Below are 27,765 nucleotides of genomic sequence, written 5' to 3'. Positions count from 1 at the left end.
ATTCACTCTTTCCTGGCTGGATTATTGCTCCCGTGTTGGGAGCCTGGTCTAGGATAAGAGATGGTTTGATAGAATTTGTAGTTCTTTGGAAAAACAAACTTCTCTTCCCTTAGGACATACCAGTGTTGTTCTAGAATGTATGCTGTCACACACTCTCATGGTTTTCCTGAAAAATCTCAATTAAGCCTAAATGTCTTGTCAAATACATTTCAGACTCAAGGATTTGGGATGCAATTATTGCTTCCTACATGCTTTTCCTTCTAATGACTGTGGTATAGACTCTCCTTTGAGTTCACACATTTCTATCTTCTATAATAACATAGAGTTCTAAAGAGAAAGATTCCAGAAATAGCTCAGAATATATCTATATATCTACATATGATTTGGGGTCCGGTCGTGGGGCCTGAACTCTGGGTCTGGGCATTGTCCCTCAGCTCTTCACCTCAAGGCTAGCCCTCTACCACTTGAGCCACAGAGCCACTTCCGGCTTTTTTCTCTTTTGCTTATGTGGTGCTGAGGAATCGAACCCAGGGCTTCATGCATGGAAGGCAAGCGCTCTACCACTGAGCCACCTTCCCAGCCCTATATGATTTGTTGAATGGAAACCATTTTCTACAAGTACTTAAAGGTATTATTGTTAAAATAAGCCTGAATGTAATTGTGACAAGGAGAAAAAAATAGCTCAGGTTATATAAATATTAAAATATACAAATATATAATATATACTAATTCTATTTTTAGTATATATTTAATATATATTTAGTATATGTTATATTTATATACTATGTATATTCTGTATATTTAGCATATATGCTATATGCTACATCTAATGTATTTTAAATATATTGTAGTGCTACATCTAATGTATTTTAAATATATTGTAGTATATAAACTATATAGTGTTATATAGTTAGCCTGTATATACTAATTATATAATATTTTTAGTCTCAATATACTAATTCTATATGCTATACATATATTTTATTGAATTGTTAGAGTTCCTTATAACTTCTGACATACTGGAGGTCAATCTCCTGTCAGGTTTTTTTCTCTATTGTTCCTTCATTTCAGACACCTTCTAGTAAGGTGGAAACCTATTTGTCTATTTTGGGCTTTTGGAATAATACCAAAAGTATCCTTGTCTATTCCAAAACTCTAAAATAGTTTCTTCTAATAGCTTCATAGTTTCAGGGCTTATATTTTGGTATTTAACCCATTTGAAGTTGATTTTTGTAACTGATAAGAGTTACAATTTTTTTTTGTAAAACTGAAGAGTTTCAGTTTTTTTATGTGTGGATAACCAGTCTTCCCAACATTATTTATTGAAAAGACTATCCTTCTTAAATGCATCTTCCTAGCACTTCAGTCAATAGTCAGTTGGCTGTAGCATAGGCTTGGGAGGATGTTTTTGTGATTGCTTTAGTTTTAAATGTTTTTTTTTTTATTGTGAAAATATCATACAGAGGGGCTACAATTACATGAGCAAGGCAATGAGTACATTTCTTATCAAGTATTGTTGCCTCCTCCTTTGTTTCCCTTTACCATCCCTGCCACCACCCCCCAACCCCTGCCAAAGTTGTAAAGTTTGTTTTTCAACATATGGACCCATTGCAACAATGAGATGTACAAGACATTATGTTGAAAAAAGAACAGTATCTTATGCACAGAACATCAGTGGTTTTGAATCAGATCAGTGCATTTCTCTCTCTCTCTCTCTCTCTGTATATATATATGTATTTCATGAGCTGAGCGGTCAAGCATGGCCATAGATGAAGACATGGGAGAGAATTAGATAAACAAGGTTTGTTTGCTCACAAGTCCTAGAGACAGGAGACATATTATATAGAGCCACATGGGAATGACATGAATGTGATCTCTAGGCAGAAGACAGGACTCAAGGGAAAGCATGCAGGACAGAACTTTTAATTGGTGTTTCTAATGGAAAGGCAGGGCAGTGTGAATAGTTCGTGAATGGTTAGTTTTGAACAAGTGGTTTTCTCTTGCCCCTCAGACTTATGTACTCTGTCAGAAATCTCCTCAACCTATATCATATTTATTAAGCTCAGGGATATTGCCTTTTTACCTCTAGGGAAGACTGATGTGTTAACAAGAATATATATTATCTTTTTCAGTGATCTGAGAAATCAGACACCACCCTTGTCTGAGGCTACACATATGGTAAAATGTAGAAGAGATGGTGGTACTCGGGTCTTTGCAATTCTGTTCTCTGTTTTTTATGTCATTGCTTCACAGTGGAAGGAACAGGGGCATGGAGTAGTGAGGGGAGGGAGACTGTCATATATACAAGGAAAGAAAGTATAATAAAGAAACTTTCCTTGCAGAGGGACATTTGGCCACCTTTTATTTAGCAAACTTACTGCCATGGAACAGTAGTTAAAAGAGAGAAGTGAAATGAGAAGAGCAAAAGCTAAGAAACAGGAGAAAGTCATGTTATGCGTGTGAGCCTAGAGAAAAATAGGAAGGCATTGAGTTATGTATAATTACCAGTGGCTGCTCCTGAGAATTTGATTTATCCCATGTGGTGATAACCTACCGTAGCAGTAAGCTGTCTGGAGATAATAGAAAGGTTAAGAAGGAACTACCTGAAAGATGGAAAAAAACTTGCTGAATGTTATTTTATAAAACACAAGAGAGCAAGTTTTGGTGCTGTTCTAGAAATCAATCGATAGCAAAACTTCCAGCTGGCTTTGCTCCCCTAGAGCAAACAACGTAGGCTTTCACAGTCACAGAGATTCCCTAGGCAACAAGAGCATAAACTTGAGCAGGGGAGAGACAACAGTAGAGATTGATAGTGAGCTGAGCCAGTTAGGTCGTGAGTCTGTAGCAGGCTGCTCAGGCCATCCAATTGGCACCGGGCGGGTCGGGGGCGGGGGGGGGGGGGGGGGGGGGGGGTGGGGGGGGTAGCCAAGCACACTTGAGAAAGGCAGGGGGAGGGGCAGACCGGGAGGGGACCAGATTCCCCAGATGCAGGTGGCAGCATCCATAGGTTCAGTTTGAAGCATCTGGTGGCCACAGGTTGGCATTGAAGGTAATTCAATCTTTTTAAAAAATTCATTCTGGGGACTTGATCCCTTTTAACTAAGTAGACGGTAGATGTTACTTTCTAAAATAAAACCTAAACATTGATGAGAGTTCTTGGACTTGGAAGGTAAAAATGGAGGTAGGGTAAACAAATTCTAGTGTTTTAAGATGCTGAGAATTGTTTGGAATACTTCCAGAGTTCTTTTGCATGAGAAAAGAGAAATCCTTTCATTTTCAGAGTCTGTGACTTGTTTCTGTTATGAGTAGTTGATATGCCAACAACAGGAATGTTAGCAGCATGACATTAGAATTCTAACTTCAAACTCTACTAGGCTTTCTGGAACTACGCATCAAGAGCACATAGGAGGCAAATAATTCACTGGATTTCTAAGTAGCTAGAAAATCAACAAGTAGACAAGTAACTCCAAAGGAAACAGGAAGAGATCACAAAATAGTTACTGAGCAAGTGTATTTAGTGACTAATAGATGCGAAAAGGCCAGTGACAGGCAGAGCTGTGGCTTTCGCTGCATCTATAAGAATGATGAAAGGGCTCTGAAATCACTGTTGGAGACTAAGCCTTTCTGCCTCTGAATAATGAATTTCCAAGTAACTTGGTTATTTCCAAGAGCATAGTCATTGAAAACAGGGGCATTTGGAAATGAGCCGTTTTCTCTTTCTTTTTTTGTATTGCTTTATTATGTTAGTTAGTGGTTTGTACTCAAGTCTCTGCCTACCATTCATAGTTAAGCATTTTGTTTTCTCTGCTTCTTTAAGATGTTGCATGTGGTAGGCTGACTTCACTCTAAATAGCCTGCCAGTCATTTCCTGGTGAAATCCCTAAGGGGAAGTGGGGAAGGAAAAGCAAGGTGATTGCTCCAGACAGCTTCTGAGCTGCCTGGTGTTCCCAAGGATGCTTAGTATCAGGAGAACCTGTGATCCTGGGCTTCTGTGTCTCATTAAGCTTGGGTTTTCATGTTGCATTTGCCCTTTACTATCATGCTGACAAGTTTTCTGACTCTTCTCTCCTTGTGGAAAGTGCTAGGGAGCCCTGTGGCGCTCATCCATCCTGTGTCCAGTCTATGTGTTCCTCAGCCCTCACCTCTACTCTAATCCTGGGAGTGTGACTTAGTATTCTCCCTGACATCCTAAGAAAGCCTGGCCCAGGGAAGGCTGTCCTGCTTTAATTGGGAGGGGCAAAACTGACAAAGCACCACAGAAGGAACATGTTTAAGGTTTATTACTTACAGATCCTGAGCAAGGAAGGGTGTAAGGAGCCAGAAGGGCAGTCTTATTGAGAAGGTTAGAAGAGGCAGAAATGAGAGTCAAGTCTTGGGGAGACAGAGGGGAAGGGAGGAAGATGAGGAGGAGGAAGAAGAGGAGGAGGGGAGCAGAAGGGGGAGTGGAAAGGAGAGAGGTAGGGCCAGGGGAAGGAGAGGAGAAGGTGGAGAGGAAGGGGTAGGGAGGTGGAGAGGAGGAAGGAGAAAGGACAAGGAAGGAGAAGGAAGAAGGAGGAGGAGAAAGGAAGGGGGAAGGGAGGAGTAAGGAAGGGGGAAGGGAAGAGGGAGGGAGGAGGAAAGAGGAAGGACAAAGGAAGGAGGATGAGGAGGAGGAGAAGGAGGAAGATGAAGGAAGAGTGGCAGGAAGAGGAGCAGAGAAGAGTAGAGAAAGCATGTAAGAGGAACAGTAGCATATATAAAGGAATAGGAATAAGACACTTGAAGACAAATATCTGGATGGGGCATTTTAATGAAGCAACCCCAGACTGCTACAGAGAGGCAGATAGCTCTGAGCTCACTTCCGCAGCCGTGGCTTGAACCATCTGAGTGGGATGTGAGCTGGAGCCTGTCTCAGGTGTGACATGGTAGGAGAAATCTAAACTTGTATTCAAAATGGATGCTGATATGACATAAAAAATGTAAGAATTCCCTTCAGGCCTCCCTCCTCCTGAGGCAGTGTTATGACTCCGAATCAAGGCTGAGCCAGTAGAGATGGGAGAGGCTGGGGCTCAGATGAGGGCTGGAGGGGAACAAAGAGTTTTCCACTTTCTCAGAACTAGTTTGAGGCTCTCCTAGTTGAGTCAGCAGCCTGCTCTCTGTGTTTTTTTTCCCTTTCTTCTTTTCACTTAGTAGATGGTTGTAAATTACATGACATTATTATAGTCCCTTTTTCTTGAGAATGGCCAATATAGTGGTAGAGGTATTTAACAATTACAGAAAGGCCTAAAAATTAGTCTTCAGGCAAAAATCATTACACGGTCTGGTGAAAATGGGCTTAATGGCATTAAGAGGCAAAGTAATCCTTTGGGGGAAAAAACCAGACTATTTAGCAAGAATTTGCTGATTTGGAGAAGCTTACATGATATCCTCAACAGGTTAGTAAGAAGAAGCACTTCCATTCCCCATCTCTACCCCTTCTGCCTCCTTTTTTGTGCTTCCGTTGACCTAAATCCCTCCCTCTCCTCATCCACACAGGGCAACTTTTCTCTCTTCAAGTTCACGGCGCTTCTGTTTCCTCGTGCATTTGAGCAATTGTATATTTTCTGAAAGAGAAAAGCAGAAGTATAACCTTGGAAAAACAAAAAGGGATAGGCAGTTTGAGAGATTCGGATGAAGCAATTCCTTTGTATTTTTACCGTAAGAGATTATAGAAGAGTTTTGTTTCGGGTTTCTAGTGTGTGCATCTATGATTCCTAATGTAGGCTCTTCAGTAATTAGACATATTTTTGAGTTTGCAGGTTGTTAGCTATGAATGGGGGGAGAGCGAGTGAGAGAGAGCGAGAGAGAGAGAAAGAGAAAAAGAGAGAGAGAAAGAGAGAGATAAAGAGAGAGAGAGAGAGAGAGAGAGAGAGAGAGAGAGAGAGACTGTTTAGTTTTGTTTTTTGCCACTAGGAGGAACCAAAGACATGCCAATAAAATACAAACCCCAGTTTTACATCTCTCTCCTCTTCCAAGGATCAGCTTAAATCTGTCTCAGACCTTTACCTTTGTGCATTCTTCAGCATTTCACATTCCATCCTTCAAGGACTCTTGCATTGCAGGCAGGCACAGAGCTTTGGTAGTGGTAGCCATCTGCACACTAGGATAGAGGAATGAGGTGACTTCAATGGCGAGCAGAGTCAGAGCCTCCTCTACCTTTACTGCTGACTCCTCCAGTCAGCCTCCACCGTCTTGAGGCCTTTGCTTTTCACTGCTCTGTGAGTGTTCTTTCCCATCTGCCATGGGGGATGGAGTGGGAAGTGTCAAGACAGCCAGGCTGTCAGGCCTACCCCTACCTCTCCCCCAACCTGCTGATTCAATCACTTGCCATTTTAAATGGCTCCATCTCTCTCTCTCTCTCTGTTCGCATCACCTAGAGTGCAGATTGGAGACAACACCATCCAGGCTTGCCGGTCCCACTTCCTGTGTGCTCTTCACGCCGTGTTTAATGGAGTCTCTTTCTTTTAATGCCAACAGTTCTTCCTTGTTAAGAACCATTGAGGTCCACCCATACAATGCCAGCCTCAGGTTCTTTGTGAAATGGTGCCTGTTTCCTCCTTCCACAAGATTCTGTTTCTGCTTCCAATTTTCCTTCCCAATCTCCACAACCTCTCATCCCTTCCTCTGTATCTCTAGCCTCCATATTAAAATCTTTGTACTTCTTCAATTATACTCGTCTAAGCCATTGCTGCATGTGCTGTCTAACGTATGCCACATTTTTAATCCTTTTACTGTCACAGCCTGCACTCCAATAACTATCATCTTCCATTGAAATTAATACTTAAATGCCTGCCTTTGAGCTGTCTTCACTCCACAGCAGTATTAGTTATAATTTTGTGATTTTTTTGCAGCTCAATAATGGAAGTTTATCATTCTCCCCAGGCTGTTAACTCTGTCTCTTCTCTTTGCCCCATACCTAACTTTGTGTGCATGTTTAGACAGTGTTTAGTCTCCGACATTTATTTAAGGAATGGGTTGAATGGCATTGCCGGCCATGGAAATACGCAGACACTGAGTCAACACTTGGCGGTGCTACAGCCACACATATCAGGGTGGAAGCGCTTTTCTGCTTGCACAAGCCTGGTGGAGGCACTCAGCACCATAAATGTCAGAGTCTCCTGCTGAGCAGTGTTGTGATGTTAGTGATGCATTTGAGGACAGGCTTGTGCCCCACAGCCTGTTGCGTCATATAAACTTTAGAGTTTTGAGTATTTTCCTTTACCAGAGATTTTACTTCCTCTAAAGTCCTAGTTCTTGCAATCTTTCGAGTTCAAATGGATTGACATCCCAAGCTATTCAACAAATTGCTTCCTGAGAATTCCAGCATACTGCCAGCTTCTGCCCTAGCCCAATGACTTAAAAACAGTACACAATACACAGTAGTCATTTGCTGATGAATTGAATGGCATTGATTTAAAGTGATGTCAAATGAGCTGGCAGGAAAGTAGGTACTTTTATTTGTTTGAATTTATCAGCTTAGATTTCATAGGCGTAGGCTACATGACCACTAGGTGGTCTCAATGTTAGAAGGCAGAGCAGATGAGAACACTGGACTCTCAGAGACTCATCTTCCTGGATGCTGTCTTGTTTACTTATGACAGAGCATCATCAGATTGCTCTTTGGACCTTTCTTAAACTATTTCAGAGACTTGGTGGGAATAGAAAGAATCCTGCTTAGGAATCAAAAGCCCAGGATTTGATGTTGGCCAGGAACTTGGGACAACTCATTTTACAAAACCACCCCACTGTTCCTGTGTGATTAAATGTGTTCCCTGAAGTTCATGTATTAGAAGTTGAAATTTTAAGTTCATAGGTTCCTGGTACTTGCAGATGGTGTCTTTGAGATATACATAGGGTTAGATGAGGTTAGAAGGTTGGGACTGATGGCAGAGAAAGTGAGACCTGCATCATCACACTTGCTCTGTGGTGTAGGTTGCTCACACGGTAGCTCGGTTGCCTCCATTCTGATGATTGCACAGCAAGAAAGCCCTGCAGGGCACCGCACAGGTATTTATGTCATGCTCTTGGACTTCCAAGTCTCCAGAATTATGAGCCAAATAAACTTCTCTATTTTGAAAAATAAATCACCTGTTTCAGGTATTTTGGTAGAGCAATAACACAGAGTCTAAGATAGTTTCCAGCTGTGCAAAATGAGGATGTATTCACAGAGGATTTTTAAAGGTTTTGCACTTTCAACACTCCGAAGTGCTAGGATCCATATTGTTGTCTGGCTGACTCAAGTTACCTGATTTTTCTAGGTCTTCTGATTAAATAAGTGGACACATTCATGGGATTAGTAGTTTCTGGAGCGATTTAAAGATCATCTAATCCAACCCTTCCATTGTTCAGGAGAAAAGTGGGTTTTAGACTCAGATGCTAGCAGGGGTGGGGTAAAGAGGCAGGATTAGAACTCAGCTCTCCAGCTTCCCAATTTCCACTGCTACAAGAGTTCTGGGGAAACAGAACTTCACATCTCTCACATTCACGTTTATATCTGAATGGTTCTAATACAACAAGCAAACTATGGCAAAAAATACTGTGTGTGTGTGTGTGTGTGTGTGTGTGAGAGAGAGAGAGAGAGAGAGAGAGAGAGAGAGAGAGAGAGAGAGAAAGAGGAGAAAGAAAGACAGAGAGAGGAAGAAAGACAGAGTAAGAGAGATAGAAAGAGACAGAGACAGAGATAGTTTTGTTTAATTTTTCCTATTCTTGAACCTTGTTAGGTGTTAATGTACTTGCCCGTGTTAATGTAACCTGCCAAGCAAGGTGGACATACTAGTAAAAAATCATCCATGTCTAAATATTGAGAGTTTCAGTGAAGCAGATACAGCAAAATAGTGTTTAGCTAAAGGAAGAAATAGGGTGAAGGGAATATAGAGAATTCTAAATAAGCAGATAGACTGTAAGTGAGAGTGTGAAGCAATTAGAGACTTACTTTGTATTGACTCATATTAATGATAGAAAATAGTTTATATGTCACTTCCATTTCATACATATACCGTGCTCTGTTCCAGTTTTCTCTGTCTAATATGGCCTCTTGCCATCCTCTGTCTCTCCTCCACCTAGTCCCTTTTCCTTCCCTATTATTATTTTTTGTATGGAGAGAGGAGGGCTTCAGAAATATGCAAACATACTGTGAAATAGCTATTCATTTAAAGCTGTTGTTCCAGCTAGAGAACACAGGACTAGTTAAGTAAGTAATAAATATGCCAGTCACACTATTAGCATAGTTACAAAATGGGAATTCTGGGAGATTTGAGACAATTTATGACAAAGAGAACTGTAAATTTCTTCCTTGGTAAGGCTGCCTAGCTTGTGGTGTCCCTGAGGCCTGAACTCCACTCATGTGCTGTGGATCCTCCTTCCAGATGTCCGGGACAGCGCGCCATGACCGAGAGATGGCAATCCGGTCCAAGAAAAAGCTCACCACAGCCACGGATCCTATTGAAAGCCTGCGATCGCAGTGCCTGGCCAGGGGCTCTGCAGGTATCAAAGGACTTGGCAGGTAGGATGGGGGTGGCCGGAAGAGGAAGTAGAATGGTGAAAACTGCTAGGAGAGGCTAATATCGCCTATGTGACCTTGGGCAAATCATGTCTCTTGTGACAGGTCTTTTTTTGGTCCCTGATTTATCAAAGCCTGTGTTGGTGGCCCCTGGGACCAAAAGGAGAAGTGTGTCTATGTAGTAGAGACACCTGGCAGGACAATGAGAGAGGCCATCTCTGAGGCTGGAGTGGAAGAGGAAGGAACAGCAGGTCAGCCATTGGAGACCCAGTTTGAGTTCTCCTGCACAGTCATGTCTCACCGCTGAGAGCCGTGGACTGCCTGTGGGATGACTGACAGTCACGGCTTGTAGGGCTCTCGTGGGAGTGAGTCCTATCCTCCAGCTCTCTGATAGTGTGAGTAGCTCTCAGGATTGAGAAACTCAAGAGAGAAGAGAACATGAGCCTAGGGAAAAACACCTGGGCAAAACCTGACTAAAATGAGGCCCTGTACATATTTTGACAGCTTCCTGAGTGAACAAGCGTCTCCATGGAGGACTTAGAATTAAGGAAATAAAATAATAAAAATAAACATCTAATAAAATAAACACCATTATTAGAAGCTATAGGCAAGGGAAGTACAGGATGCCAATGGCTGGGGCTTTCAAACTTGACCCAGAGGTGTGGGGAGAGCTTCACATCCAGCCAGAGGCTGATGGGATATCTCTGAATAGTCTCAAATCTCAGACTAAGCTTGGGTCTATCTGGCAGAGGCCCAGACTATGTATGCATAGACTCAGGGTCCAGGCTGTCACAGTGCAACTTGATGGAGGGAGGAGGGCTTCAGAACTTCAATATTGTATCATTCCTTGTACATCTCTTCAATACTGTATCACCCCAAGTTCTACCTCTTTCATCCTTAGTCCACCTCACTATAACTCTCTGAGAATCCCTACTTCGCCCTTCATTCCTGGTCTGTGCAATCAAATCCTTCTGGCTGCATGTGCCATCTCTACCTGATGGTGCTAATGTACCCTCACAGAATCTTAGCCCTCCATTGTAAGTAGGTATCATAGCCTTTTCATGAAATGTTCTCTCTGCCTCTGTCTTTCTGGTCTCTGCTTCCCTAAGTTTCTCCTCCACTCAAATGCGGGCATCTATTTCTCTCTGTCCCTACCTTTAGGGCTATTGAGAAGTAAATACTTCTTCAGTGTAACCCAAGATCTTGAGAAATATGACCTTTTTTTGGTTCATTTTCCCACTTCTTGCCAATTGTCTTTGAAGGACCTCTCTTCAGGTTACATACTATCAATTGCCAGCCCACAGGACATTCATTCTTCTGGGAAATGTTGGCTTGTAAATCTTCCCACCCTGTTTTGAGTCTTTATTCTGGCCAAGATCAGGATGACTGAAATCATTATTTTTGTACTTCATCTTTTTTTTTTGATATTGATATCTGGTGGTTTTCTACAGTACATGTTCTTTCTTAGTCATTGCCAATTGTCTGAGAAATATAGATATGTCCCCAGATTCTGTGCCTAGTATCTTTAATTCTTCAGATATTCTGCCCACTCTTGATTTAGCTCATCTTTACCACCTTGGCTCCTTTTATAGTCTTAACATTAAGTTCTCTCCTGAGCTCCAAACTCATTTCAGAATTTGTGTCTTTTAACTCAAAAGGTGACCAGCTAATAGCTTAACTCATTAGCTATCCAGTTAATACCTTCAATAGTTGCCTTACTTTCCAAAACAAAACAGAACCAAACAAAATCCATGGCCCCTTCCTGGAAACAGAGCTTTCTCCACAGCTTCTAAGCTTTCAATGGTATTACCACTCTTACAGAGCTGTGGGTTGAAAACTAGAGAATTATCTTCATCAACCTACCACACTGATGACTGTACATTTGCAGTATCTCATGATCTCATTTAAAATGTTTATCTCAATTGCTCACGTTAAGACACCCAGCATCATTTCCTGGACTAGTACTATAGTATTCTCACTGGTTCCATTGCTTTCAGTCTTCCAACTCATTCCTCTTTGCATGCCTAGGGTTTTCGTAGCTTTTAGTTTGGTAATGTCACTTTCCATGAAAACCATGCAGTAAACTTTTAAAAACTTAATAATAAAGCTCAAATTCTTTAGAATTTAAGGAGATTAAAATATTCTCTAGATTATTTTGTGGCCTCAAGTTTTCATATGAATTCTACTTTTTTCTTCCTCAGTGTCTACCCTCCAGTTCTTCAAGAAGCACTGCTGTTGTCCTGAAATTCATCCTTCTCTCTTCACACAAAGCTATTGATCATTCTTTTGAATTTTTTAGTCTCTCTGTCTCTCTCTGTCTCTCTCTCTTTTCTTTCTTACAGTAAGTTCCTTTAGGAACTTACTGTATATATATAGAGGCTGACTCTCTCTCTCTATAGTCTTATCCACCTATATATTCCTTCTCACAGGGCTTAGTCCAATTTTGGCACCTAATCAATGTTGAATTTTGTTGAATTATACAAGGGGTTTTAATAATTTATTATTTCAAACTTACTTCTGTTGTACTTGAAACCTATCAGTTCATTTCCTGAAGCAGTGCTGTTTTTCAATTTATTCATTCATTCAGCTAATTGATATTAATGAAGTGACTGCGGCTACATACTAAACACCTAGAAGTAATCTAAACAGTCATGGTTTCTAACTTTGTGGAGGCTATGCTTTAGTCTATAATGCACATATTCAAAGAGTCCTTTCTGTTTTTTTTTAAATGAAATGTGAAATGAAGTGATGAATGTCATTTTGATGTATGACTAACACAGAGAAAAGTATAAGTTGTGACTCAAAATTTATACATTATTGACTTTAGATAACTAAAGAATAACTGGTTCTCTTTTGTAGAAAAATGAGAGAGATTTAGAGAAGTTGAAAGCTATGAGTAAGACTATAACCCAGTTTTAGCAATAGATCTTGAAATCAAGGTGTGTTTTCTGCATCTTAATTGAAATCTTTCTACCTGTTAGAATGCCAGGAAAACAGAAAATCCCAGAACTGTGGAGAGGGTGGTAGTAGATGGTAGAGGAGAAGGAAATATTTAGCAAACAGTTAAGATCCTAACAGCGTAGGGCAAGATTGATGGAAGGACCCGAGACATTAAAATTAAACACAGAAGATAGTGATACAGGTGCCATGTGTTTGAAGGAGCCCAGGCATATTTGGATATTTGGATATCATGGAGCATGTTTCTAAGTGAGGCTTTCTTTAGCTAAAACAGCATCTATACATTTTATGTGCCCTGTAGAAATATATTTTAGAAAATAAGAGGCCATGTTTATATTCTATGCTAGGTTCTGGAGCCTTATCATGAAAAACATGGTAAGACAGGGTTTTCAAAATACTAACCTATATTTTCTGCTTTTTTAAATTGGGAGATGGGGAAATTTGGGATTTATGAACAAGGAGAGATGCCTGAAAAAATATTCCATGTGTTATTATTTCTCCAGCTTTGTAAAAAAAAAACCCAAATACTTCAGATAAACATCTTATAAGGAAGAAAAGTTCATTTTGGTTCATTGTTTCAGAGGTTTCCTTCCATAGTCAATTTGCTGCACTGAGTTTGGGCTTATGGCAAAGAATAACAACATGAAAGTGTGGTGGAGCAAATCTGCTTCTCTCATGGCAACTAGAAAGCAGAGAGGAAAACCAGGAAAGGGCTCAGGCTCCAATGTTCCCTTCAAGGACAAGCCCTCAAAGATCTAACTTGGTTCCACTAAGCTTTACCTCCTAAAGGCTGCATTATCTTACCTTAGCATCACAGGCTAGCGATCAAGACCTCAGCTCCTTGCCTGTAGGGTACAGTCAAGATAAAAACTATTGAATATGCCATGCAATTAAAATTCTATAGTGTAATTGTGTGTGTGTTTGTGTGTGTGTGTGTGTGTGTGAGTTTAGAGGTATGTTCTCCTTTATAATAGTTTTTCCAATTTAGCAGGAGAGAACAGAGAAGAGTTTAAGACTTCTATATTTTACATTTTAAAAAAGAAATCAAACCAAATCAAACTAAACCCAAACAAACAACAACAATAAAAATGAAACCAGGCACTGGTGGCTCAGGCCTGTAATTCTAGCTACACAGGAGGCTGAGATCTGAGGTTCCCAGTTTGAAACCAGCCTGGATAGGAAAGTCCATGAGACACTTAACTCCAATCAACCAACCAAAAGCCAGAAATGGAACTGTGACCCAAGTGGGAGAGCACCAGCCTTGATCAAAATAACTAAGGAACAGTGCCCATGTCCTTGAGTTCAAGCCTCAGGGTGGCACATACACTCAAAAGAAAACAGAAACAAAAACCTGAAAAGTGCTTTTCTTCTGAATCTGTATACTTCATTGGAGGGGGTCATTTATGTTCCTTTCTCATGTGTGTGTATGTTTTCCAGAGTGTTTCGAATTATGGATGACAATAACAACCGAACACTTGATTTCAAAGAATTTTTGAAAGGGTTAAATGATTATGCTGTAGTCATGGAAAAGGAAGAGGCAGAAGAACTTTTCCGGAGGTTTGATAAAGATGGAAGTGGAACAATAGACTTCAATGAATTCCTTCTCACACTAAGAGTAAGTGGCCCTGTGAATAATCAGTGTTATCTTCAGGGCTTGGTGTTCACATGGTGTGACTCGGGTAGTTTGAGGTTTTGTGTTTCAGAAGTTGTAAATACACTGTGGAGGAGATGGGGAGAAGACTGAACAGGCTGAAGGACTTTCCGAAGCAATTATAATGCATTTCCATTCAGAGGCATAGGAGTAATTTTCTGTCATTGAATGGAATAATATGTTCTATCACATATTATACAAGAAGAGCTCATTTACATGCATACAAATGTGATTTCCAATTTATCTAGCCTCCAATGTCCAGAGCCAGGAAAGAGGTAATTATGAAAGCTTTCAGAAAGCTAGACAAAACTGGAGATGGTGTTATAACAATTGAAGACCTTCGTGGGGTATATAATGTAAAACATCATCCAAAGTACCAAAATGGAGAATGGACAGAAGAACAAGTCTTCAGGAAATTTCTGGATAACTTTGATTCACCTTATGATAAAGATGGATTGGTAAGTGCAAGTTTACTCATGAAATTGCTTATACTGAACTTGAAATTTAAATGATAAATTGTTGGTTCAAAACATTTTAACCATCTCAACACATTTGATACTGGGTTCGTTACAAATAGAAGAATATATTTCTTTAGAAAACACCTAGAAATTCGAAAATTAAAGTAATAAAAACATATTTATCAAATACACAGACACAGACACATATGTTTGCTAGGGAATCCCTAGATATCAGGTGGAAATGTGGAATTTTGACTAGATTCTCCAATTACTTCCTGGTTACTGGATTCCTCCAGGTCAGCTAACTACATTACTATGAGTAGACTACACTCCAACATGTTGAGTTTTAATGAGATTGTAATTCAATTTGGGGAAACAGTGTCAAAAGGACTTTCTAAGTGTTTGGTGTCTTTTACATTTTTCTACCTGGGCGTCTCCTTATTTGAGCATCTATGCAAATACCTTTGAAAGGCAAGTTTGGGTAAAGGGAATGCCAGAGACAAGATTTACCTTGATTCATTCTTCAGTAGGATTTAAAATTAACTTGCATTTCTAAGTCACAGAGAACTTGGAAATAAAAACAACTACCCTATCTTCATTAGTCACTACCTTCGAGTTAACAAAAAATTTTGGATGGTAAGAGATTATAGCTCCATTATTCTGTCTAGGCAAAGATGAAAATATAAACTTTTACCAATATCCATAACATAAACACATCCATTTCTGCTGTTTAGAGACAAGAGAGTTATGATGACCATGGAAAGGTTCCTTTTTTAGTCTCATTCGTCAGCAACCTTGGGGTGGGTTACCTTTTAACCTTTTGGCCATACCAGTCAAGGTAAGTGGGACAGTAGACAGGAAGGGGACATGATTCTGGAAAGAAGAAATAAGCCTTCCCCTTCTAAAGGGAATTTCCCTCTATATTTCCTATGAAAGTTTATGAATAGTCCTGTCACTACAGGTGGGTTAGAAAGGTGACCTTTCTTTTCCAGTCAAGTGTGGAGAAGTATCCACTATTATAGGCTGTGGAATTCTGGAGGCAGATAAAAATGAAGAAAAGAGAGCCTAGATTTTGTAGGGAAGCCAAATGCTTCATACAGAAATAACAGAACTGTGTGGCCTTTGATCTTTAAGATGTCAGTGGAAAAATAGCCAACTGTCACTTCCCCTAACTAGCCCAATTCTCCATGGACCCTGGGTATCTTTGCTTCTGCAGGTGGTTCCTCCTCACTGCCCAGGGAAACCTCAGTTGCTCTTCTCTCTAACTCCAGTCAGAGTAGCCCTGATGAGTCAAGTTCCCAGTTCTCTCCCTTCTGACATTTCTCTTAATCAGCCACTTTGAACTCTTCCCTACTCATAAAGGTTACTGAGGTTTGTCACAGTGACAGCATTTGATATCATCTGAATCAAACACCTTAAAATAATGTCCAACTCTTTACAATGGTCATCAGCAGCATATATTGATAAATCAGATTGCTAGCTCTTCTGTGGAACCACAAAATCTGACACTATAAGGGGGGGTGGAACCCAATAATTTGCATATCTAGTACATAAGCCGGTTGGCTTTTATACACAATCATATTTAAGATCTTTAGTATTAAAATATTCAGAAAGATCTGTTTTAATGACTAAATACAATAACCTCATGTAGCATGATGATGAAACTTTGCAAAATTATTGACCCCTTACCAAGTAGGCATTGTGTGAAAAGACTCTACAGGACTGTCTCAATTAAAGGAGATAGTTAAAATGCTTATGAAAAATGATTCAAATACTTGCCTTTTTTATTGTGAAAATACCATACAGAGGGGTTACAATTACATGGGCAAGGTAATGAGTACATTTCTTATCAAGCATTGTTACCTCCTTACCTCTTCCTTTGTTTCCCCTTCCCATCTCTTCCCATCCTCCTGTGCCAAAATTGTAAAGTTAAAATATTTGTCTTTTTGAATCATATTTAAAACCCACCAGGGATTGTTGATGTAAAGGAACTGAAAAATTCTTTTAAAAAGCATAATTACCTTCTGTGCATGTATTATTGATTTGTATTTATAGACCCCTGGTAAACACACTATCACCATTGATTCAGCTCAATGTCTTTTTTTCCTAAAGTCTTCTGCTGTTTGACAAGATGGGGTTGGAGAATGAGAAACAACTGTGACTCCTGTGGCTTTTTGAGTTTTTTTTTCCTTTGCACTTATAATCTCCTCAAAGAAGGCAAGTGAGCAACTCTGATTGTTTTTCTTGTTTGGTGACAGTATTAGGGCTCGAATTCAGAAGTTCATGATCCCACTTGGATTTTTTTTAGTTTAAGGCTGGTTCTCTCTCTCTCTCTCTTGAGCCTAAGTTCCACTTCTGGCTTGTTGTTGATTAATTGAAGATGAGAATCTCATGGACTTTGTTTTTTGTCCCAGGCTGGCTTTGAACCTTGAGCCTCACATCTCAGCATGTGAGTAGTTAGAATTACAGTAGCATGAGCCACTAGGCCCTGGCAGCACTTTGGAGTTTTAGAAGAGAAGCACATTTCCAAAGACTTGGATGGAGAAAAGTGTTGACTTGAAAGCTTTTAGTTACTTATGAGTTTCCCTTCTTGAAATATTTTTGGTCCCCTGTGAGTGCTGACAATTGCGTTAGCCAGAAAAAATGAATTTCCCAAATATATGCCATCATTTTCTTCATCTTTTCATAATAGATAATCTCCTACTTTGGGTAAATTCACTAGCCATCAAGATCTGTCAACCTGGAAGATAATCACTACTATGACTCAACTACTCACACCAGAAAACATGTTTACATTAGAAACCACACACCATCTTCTTCCCAGTAACACTTAAGACCAATAACTATTTTTTCCCTCTTTCCAGAATGAAAACAATATAAAATCCTATTATGGATAAGCACATTGTTTGCGACAATCGTAGGCAAAAGTGAACCTGGGGAGGGTGGGAGGGAAGGAACAGGAAGTAATGTTTTTGCTCATTCTGAGCCTCGAATGAGTAATTTGTAGCTTAGAAACACGTATAAACCAGGCATATTTACTAGAAATTTGTTTCTTTACCCACAGAGCAGAATTCCATTGCTTGAAAGGTGAGATATGACTTATTCTGACACAGGGCATGTTTCTAGCATGCCCCACCAAGACAGTATTAAGTACAGTTTGAAAACATGTGCTCCCCTTTTCTGAGTTGAACTCACAGGCATCTTAACCAAATGGTTCTTTCCCTTCAAGAAAAGCTAACCATCCATGCCTCTCTTGCCATTTAGTTCTGTTTGCATGCTTTCAAAACATCTTCCTCTCCTCCTTTCAGCCACTCTTCTTGCCATCTTCCACTTTGCTCTTTCTTCCCCTGGCTCACTCATGATCACCCCGCACAAAGCCTCCTGGATGGAGTGAGGCCACTTCTCTTTACAGGGCAAGGGATGGGCCTCCTTTGGACGAGCGGGAAGCAAAGTTTCGTTTTTGTTTCAAACTTTTCCCCTGCAGGTGACCCCTGAGGAGTTCACAAATAACTCTGCAGGTGTGAACACATCCGTGAGGTACACGGATGTGTACTTCATCATCATGATGACAACTGCCTGGAAGCTGTAAGTCCGAGACCCTGGAGCCTGGTGCATGACCACATGATTAAACCTCAGCTCAGAAACCAGGACTGTATTTGCTGTCATGTTCATTCCAGTGTTTCTTCCTTGTTGACACACAGCATTTTCTAGGGTGAAGGGAAGGACACACATAAAGTCACCAAGTAGTGACCTGTGAGCTTGCCTCCTCCGAAGCTGTTATCTTAGGTCTAGAATAGGGGGTGAAATAAAATTACATCTAGAGTTATAGATGATACATGCAGGTGTCTAACCAGTTCTGAGTTTCCTCTTTGGGTATTAATGAAAATTTAAATATTTTAATTAACAAAAACTTCCCCCATGTTCCTATTGTAACTCTTAACCTCCTTTTAGATCATCCATTTCTAGGTAAGAGAATGCTTCTGTTTGTACATGTTTCAGTCCCAATTTAGGGACCAGAGGAGACCCACATTAGCTTCAATTCTTGTAACTGCAACTTGCGTTACATTACCCAGTTACTAAACTGAGTATTTTCTCTGTTTACCACCCACGTAAACCTTAGTTTGGACAATGTATTGAAACTCACTTTGTTTTTCTTTTTTCCTTGCTTGCTTGCTTCCTCCCTCCCTCCTTCCCTTCCCCTTTCTTTCTTTCTTTTCCTTCTTTCGTTCCTTCCTTCGTTCCTTTCTTTCTTTCTTTCTTTCTTTCTTTCTTTCTTTCTTTCTTTCTTTCTTTCTTTCTTTCTTTCTTTCTTTCTTTCTTTCTTTCTCTCTTTCTTTCTTTCTTTCTCTTTCTCTCTTTCTCCCCCCTCCCTCCCTCCCTCCCTCCCTCCCTCCCTCCCTCCCTTCCTTCCTTCCTTCCTTCCTTCCTTCCTTCCTTCCTTCCTTCCTTCCTTCCTTCCTTCCTTCCTTCCTTCTTTGCATATTAAAGATTGATGTGAGAGTGGAGGCAATTTCTTTGAACAGTAGATGCAGGACTATTGAAAGTATTCTTGTGTGCTCAGACTTTATGTGGAACCTCTTGTCCTGTGGACCAGGAGTCTTTACTAGTGGAGTGTTTGCTTCTCTTATTCCCTGTGCTTGGCAATCATGTTGGTGTTTCCATTATTACAAAGATGCTAGGTGTGACCTGGACTAGGATAGAAGCATATTCTAAGGCAGAGTTTCCATTTTGACACTTCATGGACTAAAGCCATGAAACACTAAATTCTGGTGTCCTATTGTTGACCTGTGGGAATCTTCCTGTGAAAGGCTAATTGACATGTTAAGGCAGTCCTGTCTTTAATATCCAAATAAATACTTAATGGCTATTGAATAATATTGAATATCTACTCAAATACATATTCAAACTACGGCTCTTGCTCTGAATGTTTTGTTCTGGGGATGTGGAGAGAATCACAGTGGGCAGCCTCTCATTGCAAGGCTGAAGGGAACAACCTCTTGCCTTTGCCACTCAGGAGAACTGTGGTCCTGGCTGCGCTTACCCCTGCTTTTGGGATATGTATCCTTTAAAATCCCATGTGTTTAAGCCAGGCACCATCACACCTATAATCCTAGCTACTCAGGAGGCCAAGACCTAGAGGACCATGGCTCAAAGCCAGCCTGCACAGTAAAGTCTCTGTTACACTCTGTCTCTAAAACAATCATCAGAAAAAGCCAGAATAGAGGTATGGATCAAGTAATAGAATACTAATCATGATCAAAAAGTTGAGCAAGAATTCAGGACACTGAATTCAAGCCCTTGTACCTATACCAAATGGTTACAATCAATCATAATCATAATCATAGCAAATCTTATGTGTTTAAGTGGCTCTGGATTAAAGTCAGAACACACTTACGATTTCTATGCTAATTCATGTATTGGATTGAGATCAAGATACATATTAAATTAAGAGTTGTGAAAGCAAGTACTGCTAGATGAGAATTATAGCAATCATTTAATAGAGTACCTGTTTCTTTTTATTCTTCTTTTATCATGGGACTTGAACTTGGGGACTGGACACTATCTCTGAGCTCTTTTGATCAAAGGCAAGTGCTCTGCTACTTTGAGCCATAGCTCTATTTCAGTTTTCTGGTGATTAATTGGAGGTTAGAGTCTCATGGATTTTCTTTCCCAGACTGGATTCAAACTATGATCCTTAGATATCAGCCTCCTGAGTAGTTAGGATGACAGGTGTAAGCCACCAGTTCCTAGGGGGATATTATATGTGGGTTGTAATTTTCAACTCATTTATCCTTGAGACAGTATAGAAAAGGATTTTTTTGTCATGAGATTGGACATGTTCTCCTGTCATAGGAAACCAGTTTTTAAAGGATTTATTGCTTATGCTTATATAGAGTTTGGTAGGCCAACAATAGCAAGTGCTGTGAAGAAATATGTGGAAATTATATAGAAAGCCCAAAGAAATGATGAAGAAATGTGTGGGAAAATGTCCATGTGTTTTTGCAGCCAGAATCTTGCAAATTGTGGTTGAAGAGAGATCCCTGTTTCCTGAGCATAGGCGATTGATTGTAAGCCTATAGCTCTAGCTAGAGAGATTTATGACTTTGATTCTGGCTATGACTCATGTTTTGTTTAACTGGGACTCTAGAGTGAGCATGTGATTATGAGCTGGGCCTGGGCTGCAGTTATCAGCTTTGTTTCCCCCAGTGGTACTTTGCTTCCTGTCTAATGCACGCATGGGGCAGAATGATCCTAGAACAGATAACCTGTGCCACAGTGTATTTGGTCACATCTAATGGCCTTCAGCAATTGCTTCTTGCAGTTGGGGTTTTGGGCCCATGAGTGAGATTCCATTAAGGCTTTCCTTCTGGAAACAAGCTTCTTAAGAATTTGATGATCAGGGATAACTCCAACCCCATTCTCAGTCTAATCTTTGATTTCTGGAATTGTCAGAGACAGATCATTCTAGTATTCAAGTAGCCATGGAAGAAACAGAGAAGAATCATTTGAAAAATATTTGTGAACAATTTGATGGATATATTTTCTCTTTGTTTACAACCCAGTTTTTAAACATTATTCCACTCACAATCTAAAAATTAACCTCCTAGGTGAGAAGATAAAGCAAAGAAAAAAATCTTTTTTAATTTTTAAAAAATTATTTTAAAATAATTATACAAAGGAATTGCCATTTAATGAAACAGTTTATGAATATATCTTGACTAATGTCACCCCTTTCGACATTCCTCCCCAACCTTCTTAATTTTGTAGCATATGCATTGGATTCTTGAGTGTGTTCTACCCCTCTTTTCCTTCTAATTCATCCACCTGTTTCCCCTTGAGCCTACTCTACCCCTTTCTAATACTCACTTTCTGGTGTTTTATTTTGCTAAACTTTGATTTTTTCCTTTCTAAGCAAGTATTCTATTTGAGACCTTCCTTGACTCTATCGTATTTCAGTTAATATATTTGTATGTACTTGCTTACTCCCCAGTGTATTTACTTACCAGTTTGTAAGTGAAATCTAGCCTCCACATATAAACGAACATGTCTTGTTGGTCCTGAGTTCCCTATAGGAGATTAAGTGAATAAGCCAAAGATAAAAATCATCTCAAACAAACCACCTAAAACACATTGAATTTTGGGTTCTAAATTCACCCAAGGCAAGCCTTATGAGAACACCAGAGAATGGGCCACCAGCAAGAACAGGTGCATATTTTACCTGAAGTCCATTCACAGTACAAAAAAGAAACCCAAGATGTGTTGAATTATAAACCGAGAAAGGATTCTTTCACCAGTCTGTGGAGCTGGTTTGTACTAGTATCTGAACTCCAACAGGTTATAACATGGCCAGATGGCAATGTACTTGCCCTGTCTGGTTTGGAAGTCATCCTTCATACCTTAACAGTGCCTTGAAGGTGGAGCTGGGTGCTTTCCATGTAGGCTGATGATTAATTTGGCTTGCATCATGGTTTAAAGGCTGGAATCCATCCTATATATAACTACTTATTGTCCTACATACTCTTTTTTCTTAGTTTGTGAGGACAGACTTATGAGTTAGAAGAAATACACACAATAGTTTCCAAGCCAAATTAACAACCTGTGTTTGTTAATAAATGAAAGAAGGCTAAAGGTGGTGGGAATCATGTGTGCTAAAATTCTCTTCCTTAAGTGTCATCCAGAAGAGCTGGAATCCTTTATACAAACCTGTGTTGAGCAAACGTGTATTAAATTTGATGAACATACATATTCTTTCAAGGCAACACAAACACAATTATTGATGGTCAATCAATTCCCTTGGCCAGTATAGATTGCCTCACTGAACCAGGAGAGTACCAGCATGAATCTACCTACAAAGAAAGTCTGTTGTGATGATTACCTAATCAAGTGCAGAGATCAAATTAAATACATGTATTTTTGGATGATATGTATGTGCCTTCTTATTCCTGCTTCATGAAATCCTATTAACACCCTTTGCCTTGTATACATCCTAGATTTCTGCATAACTACTTAGTTCATTACAGAATGGAAAATATACAAATTCCAATTTTTCCAAATTTGGAATTATAGACTGAGTTTTGAAATAATTCTCTGCTTTTTGAAGTTAAGAATGTATTGAATGGCACAGCAATGTTTCAAGTCTTAGGCGTGCTTATGACTCAAAGGAAAAAAAGTATCAAGGGTTTTTAAATTAACAGCTTATTAAATGCAGCAACATTTCCAAGTCTTGAAAATAATATGATCCAGAGCAAAAACAAATTTGTCAAGGGTTGGGTAGATTACCATGCAATTGGTCTGTTTGACAACTTGTATTTTTCAGTGTGATTTTTCTCCTCCAATTTACTTCTACAGAAGCTACATATTCTTGAAAGACATCTTGTATTTGAATAGAAAGCTCAGTAAGTTAATATCTAAAGTTATATGTCTAAAACAGATGATAGGTGAAATCTGTTAAAGGATACATAAACAAATGATTGATGGGGCTTCTGAGAAGACGGTGTGAACATTCTTTTTGCCTTCTTGGTTGGTGTGGTAGGAGGTTGTGGTGAAACAGCCCTTCCTCTCTGAGAATAGCATGTTCTTCTTGTTTTAGTTCTCACACCTGCCTCTCCAGAGCCCTTTTGTTTCCCTTTGAAAACTGCAGTGGTAGGTTGCTCCTCAGGCTTGGAACCCTCGGAAAGTATAAGTTACTCATCAGTTTAATGGATCTTACTCTTGTATCAGGGAAAGATAACTTTGTCCTTTGTATTCGATTCTTCTGATTTTTTTAATAATAGAATGTACTGAGCTTACTATTTGACACTCAGAGATTTGTATTGATTTGGGAACATCTTGATCTTTAAGGTGAAAGGGCTGATGACTGGTCTTCTGGAAACGCCCAGGCCACATGTAAAAAATTGATGATATCATTCTGAGAGAACCGTAGCACAGAATGGGGGCATGAAGTAGAGAGAGAAAATGACAGATGACAGAATGGCTTGTTTCCTCCAGGGCTTTCATGAGTCTCAGGTTTTCCAGGTTGATGGGATAAAATGCTACACAGACTCTGGTTATTACCAAATGCCTGACATTACCTTACTAAGCCTAGACCATTCTTTTGTGTTACCAAGGGAACTGGGAAGTAAAGTGCCATTCCACTAGTTTCATACTTAGTCCTATCGAAAATCTCCTTTAGCAATATCATTTAAAAATCCATTTACTTAAGATGATTATTGAAGCTGAAAAGTGTATATTGTAAATCACTGAAAATTCTCTCTAATTAATTGAAGTCATTTGGAAAGTGCTTGAGTGAAAATTCTCTTTTATTTCATTGAAACTAAAAACTAAAAGGAAAGCAAGTTGCTAAGTAACTCAATAAAGTAACAACAATTGATAGGGCTGTTTTTCCCTTTACTCATATATTTATAGATCCTTGGAGGTACCTATTTGCACAATAAATATAAGTGTTCCTAGAACCTTTTTCAAAAATCATACCCCAATCGTTAGTGATATTTTATTATATAACTGTAGCTCAAATTATTTTCTGCACAGTGAAATACTCCCATATGTAAATCTTTTCTTCATACTATTTTAAAGTAGAAATTGAATAAAAATAGATTTCAAAACAATATTTTGCCTGGTTAAAATTTTTTCATAGACCTTATGATACAAGTGTTAAATGATTCTATGGTGAGCTATATTGCATTGAAAGCAAGAACTTGGCGTTTTTATTTTTATATTACCTTTAACTAGTTGCACAAAGGAGTTTCAGGAAACTCAACATGTCACTTTTTGAACACAATGCATCTTGATCAATAGCACCCCTTTTCTCATCTTCTCCATGTCTCAGATCCCACCCATCCCCTCACTTTATCTAGTTCTATTTTACATACATATGTACAGAATGTATCTTAATGGAAATAGTTGGGATATCATTTTTAAGAATCAGAGATTGAGATATTTTTGAGCTACCAGGTCAGGTATGTGTTTGCTACTGTCTTTTTCTTTCTTTCTTTCTTGTTTTAAAAACAAGGTCTGTTATGGATCACGGGCTAGCCTCAAACTCCCAATCCTCCTTCCTCAGTCTCTGAAGTCCTGGGATTACAGGCATGTTTCATCCCACCTGGTTTAGATTTGTTTTAATTGATAAAATGCAACTTGTCATTCCCTCACATTTTCAGACTGTGTTTTGCAATTAGCGTGATTCTGATTTCATAGAATCTCTTCAGCTTAAGGTTGGAAACAACAAACATGATAATAGGAGAATTATCTAGCTTTGTTTGAAAGTATTTGTGAAATACATTTCCTTTTATCATATTTCTTCTTAACATGTTACATATCTTGCTTCCTTTTAGTGTTTACTTCCCTAATGGTGCATTTGGATCTTTTAAAGATGTTGAAATGATGTTTTAGTTACAGGTGATCAAATATCTTCTTTGAAAATGATAAAGCCCTATTCACATTGTAATTTCTCATGATTTAAAACAGACACAACATGCTTACTTATAAATCATTATTTTGACAGCCAAAAATTAGTCCTTCAGGGCTGGACTGTACCCAAGCCCACCAAGTTCCCAGCAGGCCGGCCTGAGTGCTTCTAGATCATGGGGGTAGTGTAACTATTGCTGGTCTTAAGAAATGAGAGGGGTTAGAAGGGGAGAGAAGGGTCTTACAGACTGATTCTTGCTACATTTGTTCTTTTTTGTGTGTGTATGTGTGCCAGTCCTGGGGTCTGAATTCAGGGCCTGGGTGCTCTTCTTGAGCTTTTATGCTAGCATTCTACCACTTGAGCCACAGCTCTGCTTCTGGCTTTTATTAGTAGTAAATGGCAATATGAGTCTCATGGATTTTCCTGCCTGTGTTGGCTTTAAGCCATAATCCTCAGATCTCAGCATCCTGAGTAGCTAGATTTATAGGTATGAGCTATCAGCACCTAGCTATTTGTTCTTTTTTCTATTTGTTCCTTTTTAAGTGAAACATGGGAAGCAGTAAACTCTTGGTAGACAAAAAATGGGTAATCTCTAGAGTGAAGGATCTGTATCTTTGTTCTTAACGCCATTGCACAGGTTAACAATAGAAAGCACAGGTTAACAATGGAACAGCAATATTCACTAGACTCTATGTACAGAACTTTACAACTGGGAGAGGAGTTGGGGAAGGAAAATGGGAGAAAATGAGGGAGGGGTAATACCTTAAAAATAAATGTACTCATTATCTTACTTATGTAACTGTGACAACCTGTACAATAAAAGAACAACAAAAAGGAAAGCGCAGGTTAAATAATGGAATACACATATTCTGCCCAAATTGATGGGAGAGCTGGCTTTCAGTACCTACCACAACACTAGACCCTATGGACTTGGCCATAGAACATCATAGATTCTATATTTTTAGGTGCCAGAGATTCTGTGAAGGGTCCTTTCTCTAGTCTTGTCACTATCTACATATTTGATCTAGATTCCCTCTCCCTAAAGAGCATCTTTTCTGTACATTTGTGCTATAAATTGCTTTATGTTTGTCCCCTAAAATACCTTCATCCCTTTTAATCTACAGAGAATTTATTCCAGTACTCCACACAAGTAACTAAATTCCTGGATGCTCAAGTCCTTTATATAAAACGACAGAGTTTTGTATATGATGTTCTTCCATTTCTTTAGGTCCAGCAGAACATAAATTTGATTTTCTGAGTATCTTCCATGGGAGGCTGGTTTAAGCCATAGATTCAGAACCTACAGCACAGATGACTGACTATGTTATTAGTAGCCACAGTATGATTGGATTTGCTAGGATGATGGAAATATTCTTTACGCTCTGTAGGATGCTAGCCCATTGGCACATGTGGGTAATGGGCTGTTAAAATATAGTTAGTACAACTGACTGTTGAGTTTTTAATTATATTTATTTTTAATTACTACATAGTTAAATAGCCACCCACGGTTAAGAGTCACCTTATTGGGTAGCATGGTAGAAGTCTAGAGATCTTATTTTACTGCAAAAAGTGATGAGTGAGTAGAGAGTTATATAGTTGGTTAGGGTGCAGGGGGAATCTTTGGCTGGCTTTGTAAAAAAGCCACCTTAGAGGGAGAAAGCAAGGCAAGTACGCCTTGAATGACACAACTCTACTTGATCACTGGTTGCCAATTGCATTCAGTAGGAAATATCTCAAAAAAGCATGTGAACTTTTCTACTATGACCCACAGATTTTGATACTATTTCTTTTCCCCACTTTCACATGCTTTCAGGTTTCAAAAGAAGACTTTTTGAACTATTATGCAGGTGTTAGTGCTTCTATCGACACGGATGCCTATTTCATTTTGATGATGACAAAATCCTGGAGATTGTGAATTTTGACTAAGCATTCTTTGAAAAATGATGCTCTCTCATGGAGTGGAATGAACTTGAAAGAAGTCCAGCATGAAGGATTTTGATCAAGTGTAAACTGAATTGTCTGAAAGACCTGAAAGTTTAAAAGCAATAGATCTTTCAGCAATCCTCTTGACTGCCTGGAATGTGTTTACTTCTACATATGCCTGCTGATATAACTTAAAAGAAAAAGGATAGGAAGAAAGAAACAAATGGAACCAGGAATTGAGAATGGAAAGTGGTTTCTAGTTTTAAAAATGAGTGTACTTGTTACAAGTGTAGGTGTAAATGTAGACTTTCCCCAAACCTTTTTCTTATTTGATGTCCTGAGACTCTATGGGTGAACATGATAATTAAAAAAGTAAAGGAACATCTCACTGTGTGAAATTTTCTGAGTGCACTTATTTTACTGTGTCTCTTGGTGAATACTCTTAAAGTAAAAAAAAACCCACTTTATTCTGAATTGTATGACTTTTTTCTACTTTTATATTATAGTGTAGGGATTTAAACATACTGAATTTTATGGACAGTAGACATAAGTGAAGAAAGGAAACTAAACTTGGATGGCCCTCTGGGTTCATGCCAGACTTGCATGGAATGGACTCCTCACTTATTAGATCAGCCTCATAGGATAAAAGAGAAGATAAGGAAAAAGCTGGCTGCTGCTAGCTGTGGTGGCTTTTTGAGCTTTAGGGTAAACTGTAGAGATCTAGTTTGAACCTGTTTTGGGAATTGTTTTTTGAAGTCACTTATTTTGAAGTCACTTGTAGTCTCCCATATATAATACCTAAAAAAAGGTTTTATGACTGATTTCTTTTTTAATAACTGCTTCTTAGTTAACA

General features: G+C 39.2%; 1 protein-coding gene across 3 annotated transcripts; it reads left to right on the top strand.

Annotated features, from left to right (window-relative positions):
* Positions 1-3,015: 3,015 nt before the first annotated feature.
* Capsl (calcyphosine like) lies at positions 3,016-27,289 on the top strand. Of its 3 annotated transcripts, none has more exons than XM_042690573.1 (5): positions 3,016-3,036; positions 9,384-9,520; positions 13,913-14,090; positions 14,375-14,584; positions 18,069-18,219. In XM_042690573.1, the coding sequence occupies exons 2-5, from the start codon at positions 9,384-9,386 to the stop codon at positions 18,171-18,173; spliced, it is 630 nt and encodes a 209-aa protein (XP_042546507.1). In that variant the 5' UTR covers positions 3,016-3,036; the 3' UTR covers positions 18,174-18,219. The 3 variants fall into 3 exon arrangements, with proteins under 3 accessions (XP_042546507.1, XP_042546508.1, XP_042546506.1); XM_042690574.1 differs by lacking the exon at positions 18,069-18,219 and adding an exon at positions 26,803-27,289 and having other exon boundaries at positions 3,019-3,049; XM_042690572.1 differs by having other exon boundaries at positions 3,019-3,049.
* Positions 27,290-27,765: the final 476 nt, after the last annotated feature.

This window comes from Dipodomys spectabilis, unplaced genomic scaffold, assembly GCF_019054845.1.
Source record: "Dipodomys spectabilis isolate Male_0828 unplaced genomic scaffold, ASM1905484v1 ptg000138l, whole genome shotgun sequence".
Taxonomy (NCBI): domain Eukaryota; kingdom Metazoa; phylum Chordata; class Mammalia; order Rodentia; family Heteromyidae; genus Dipodomys; species Dipodomys spectabilis.
This window is presented reverse-complemented; position numbering and strand designations above follow the sequence as displayed.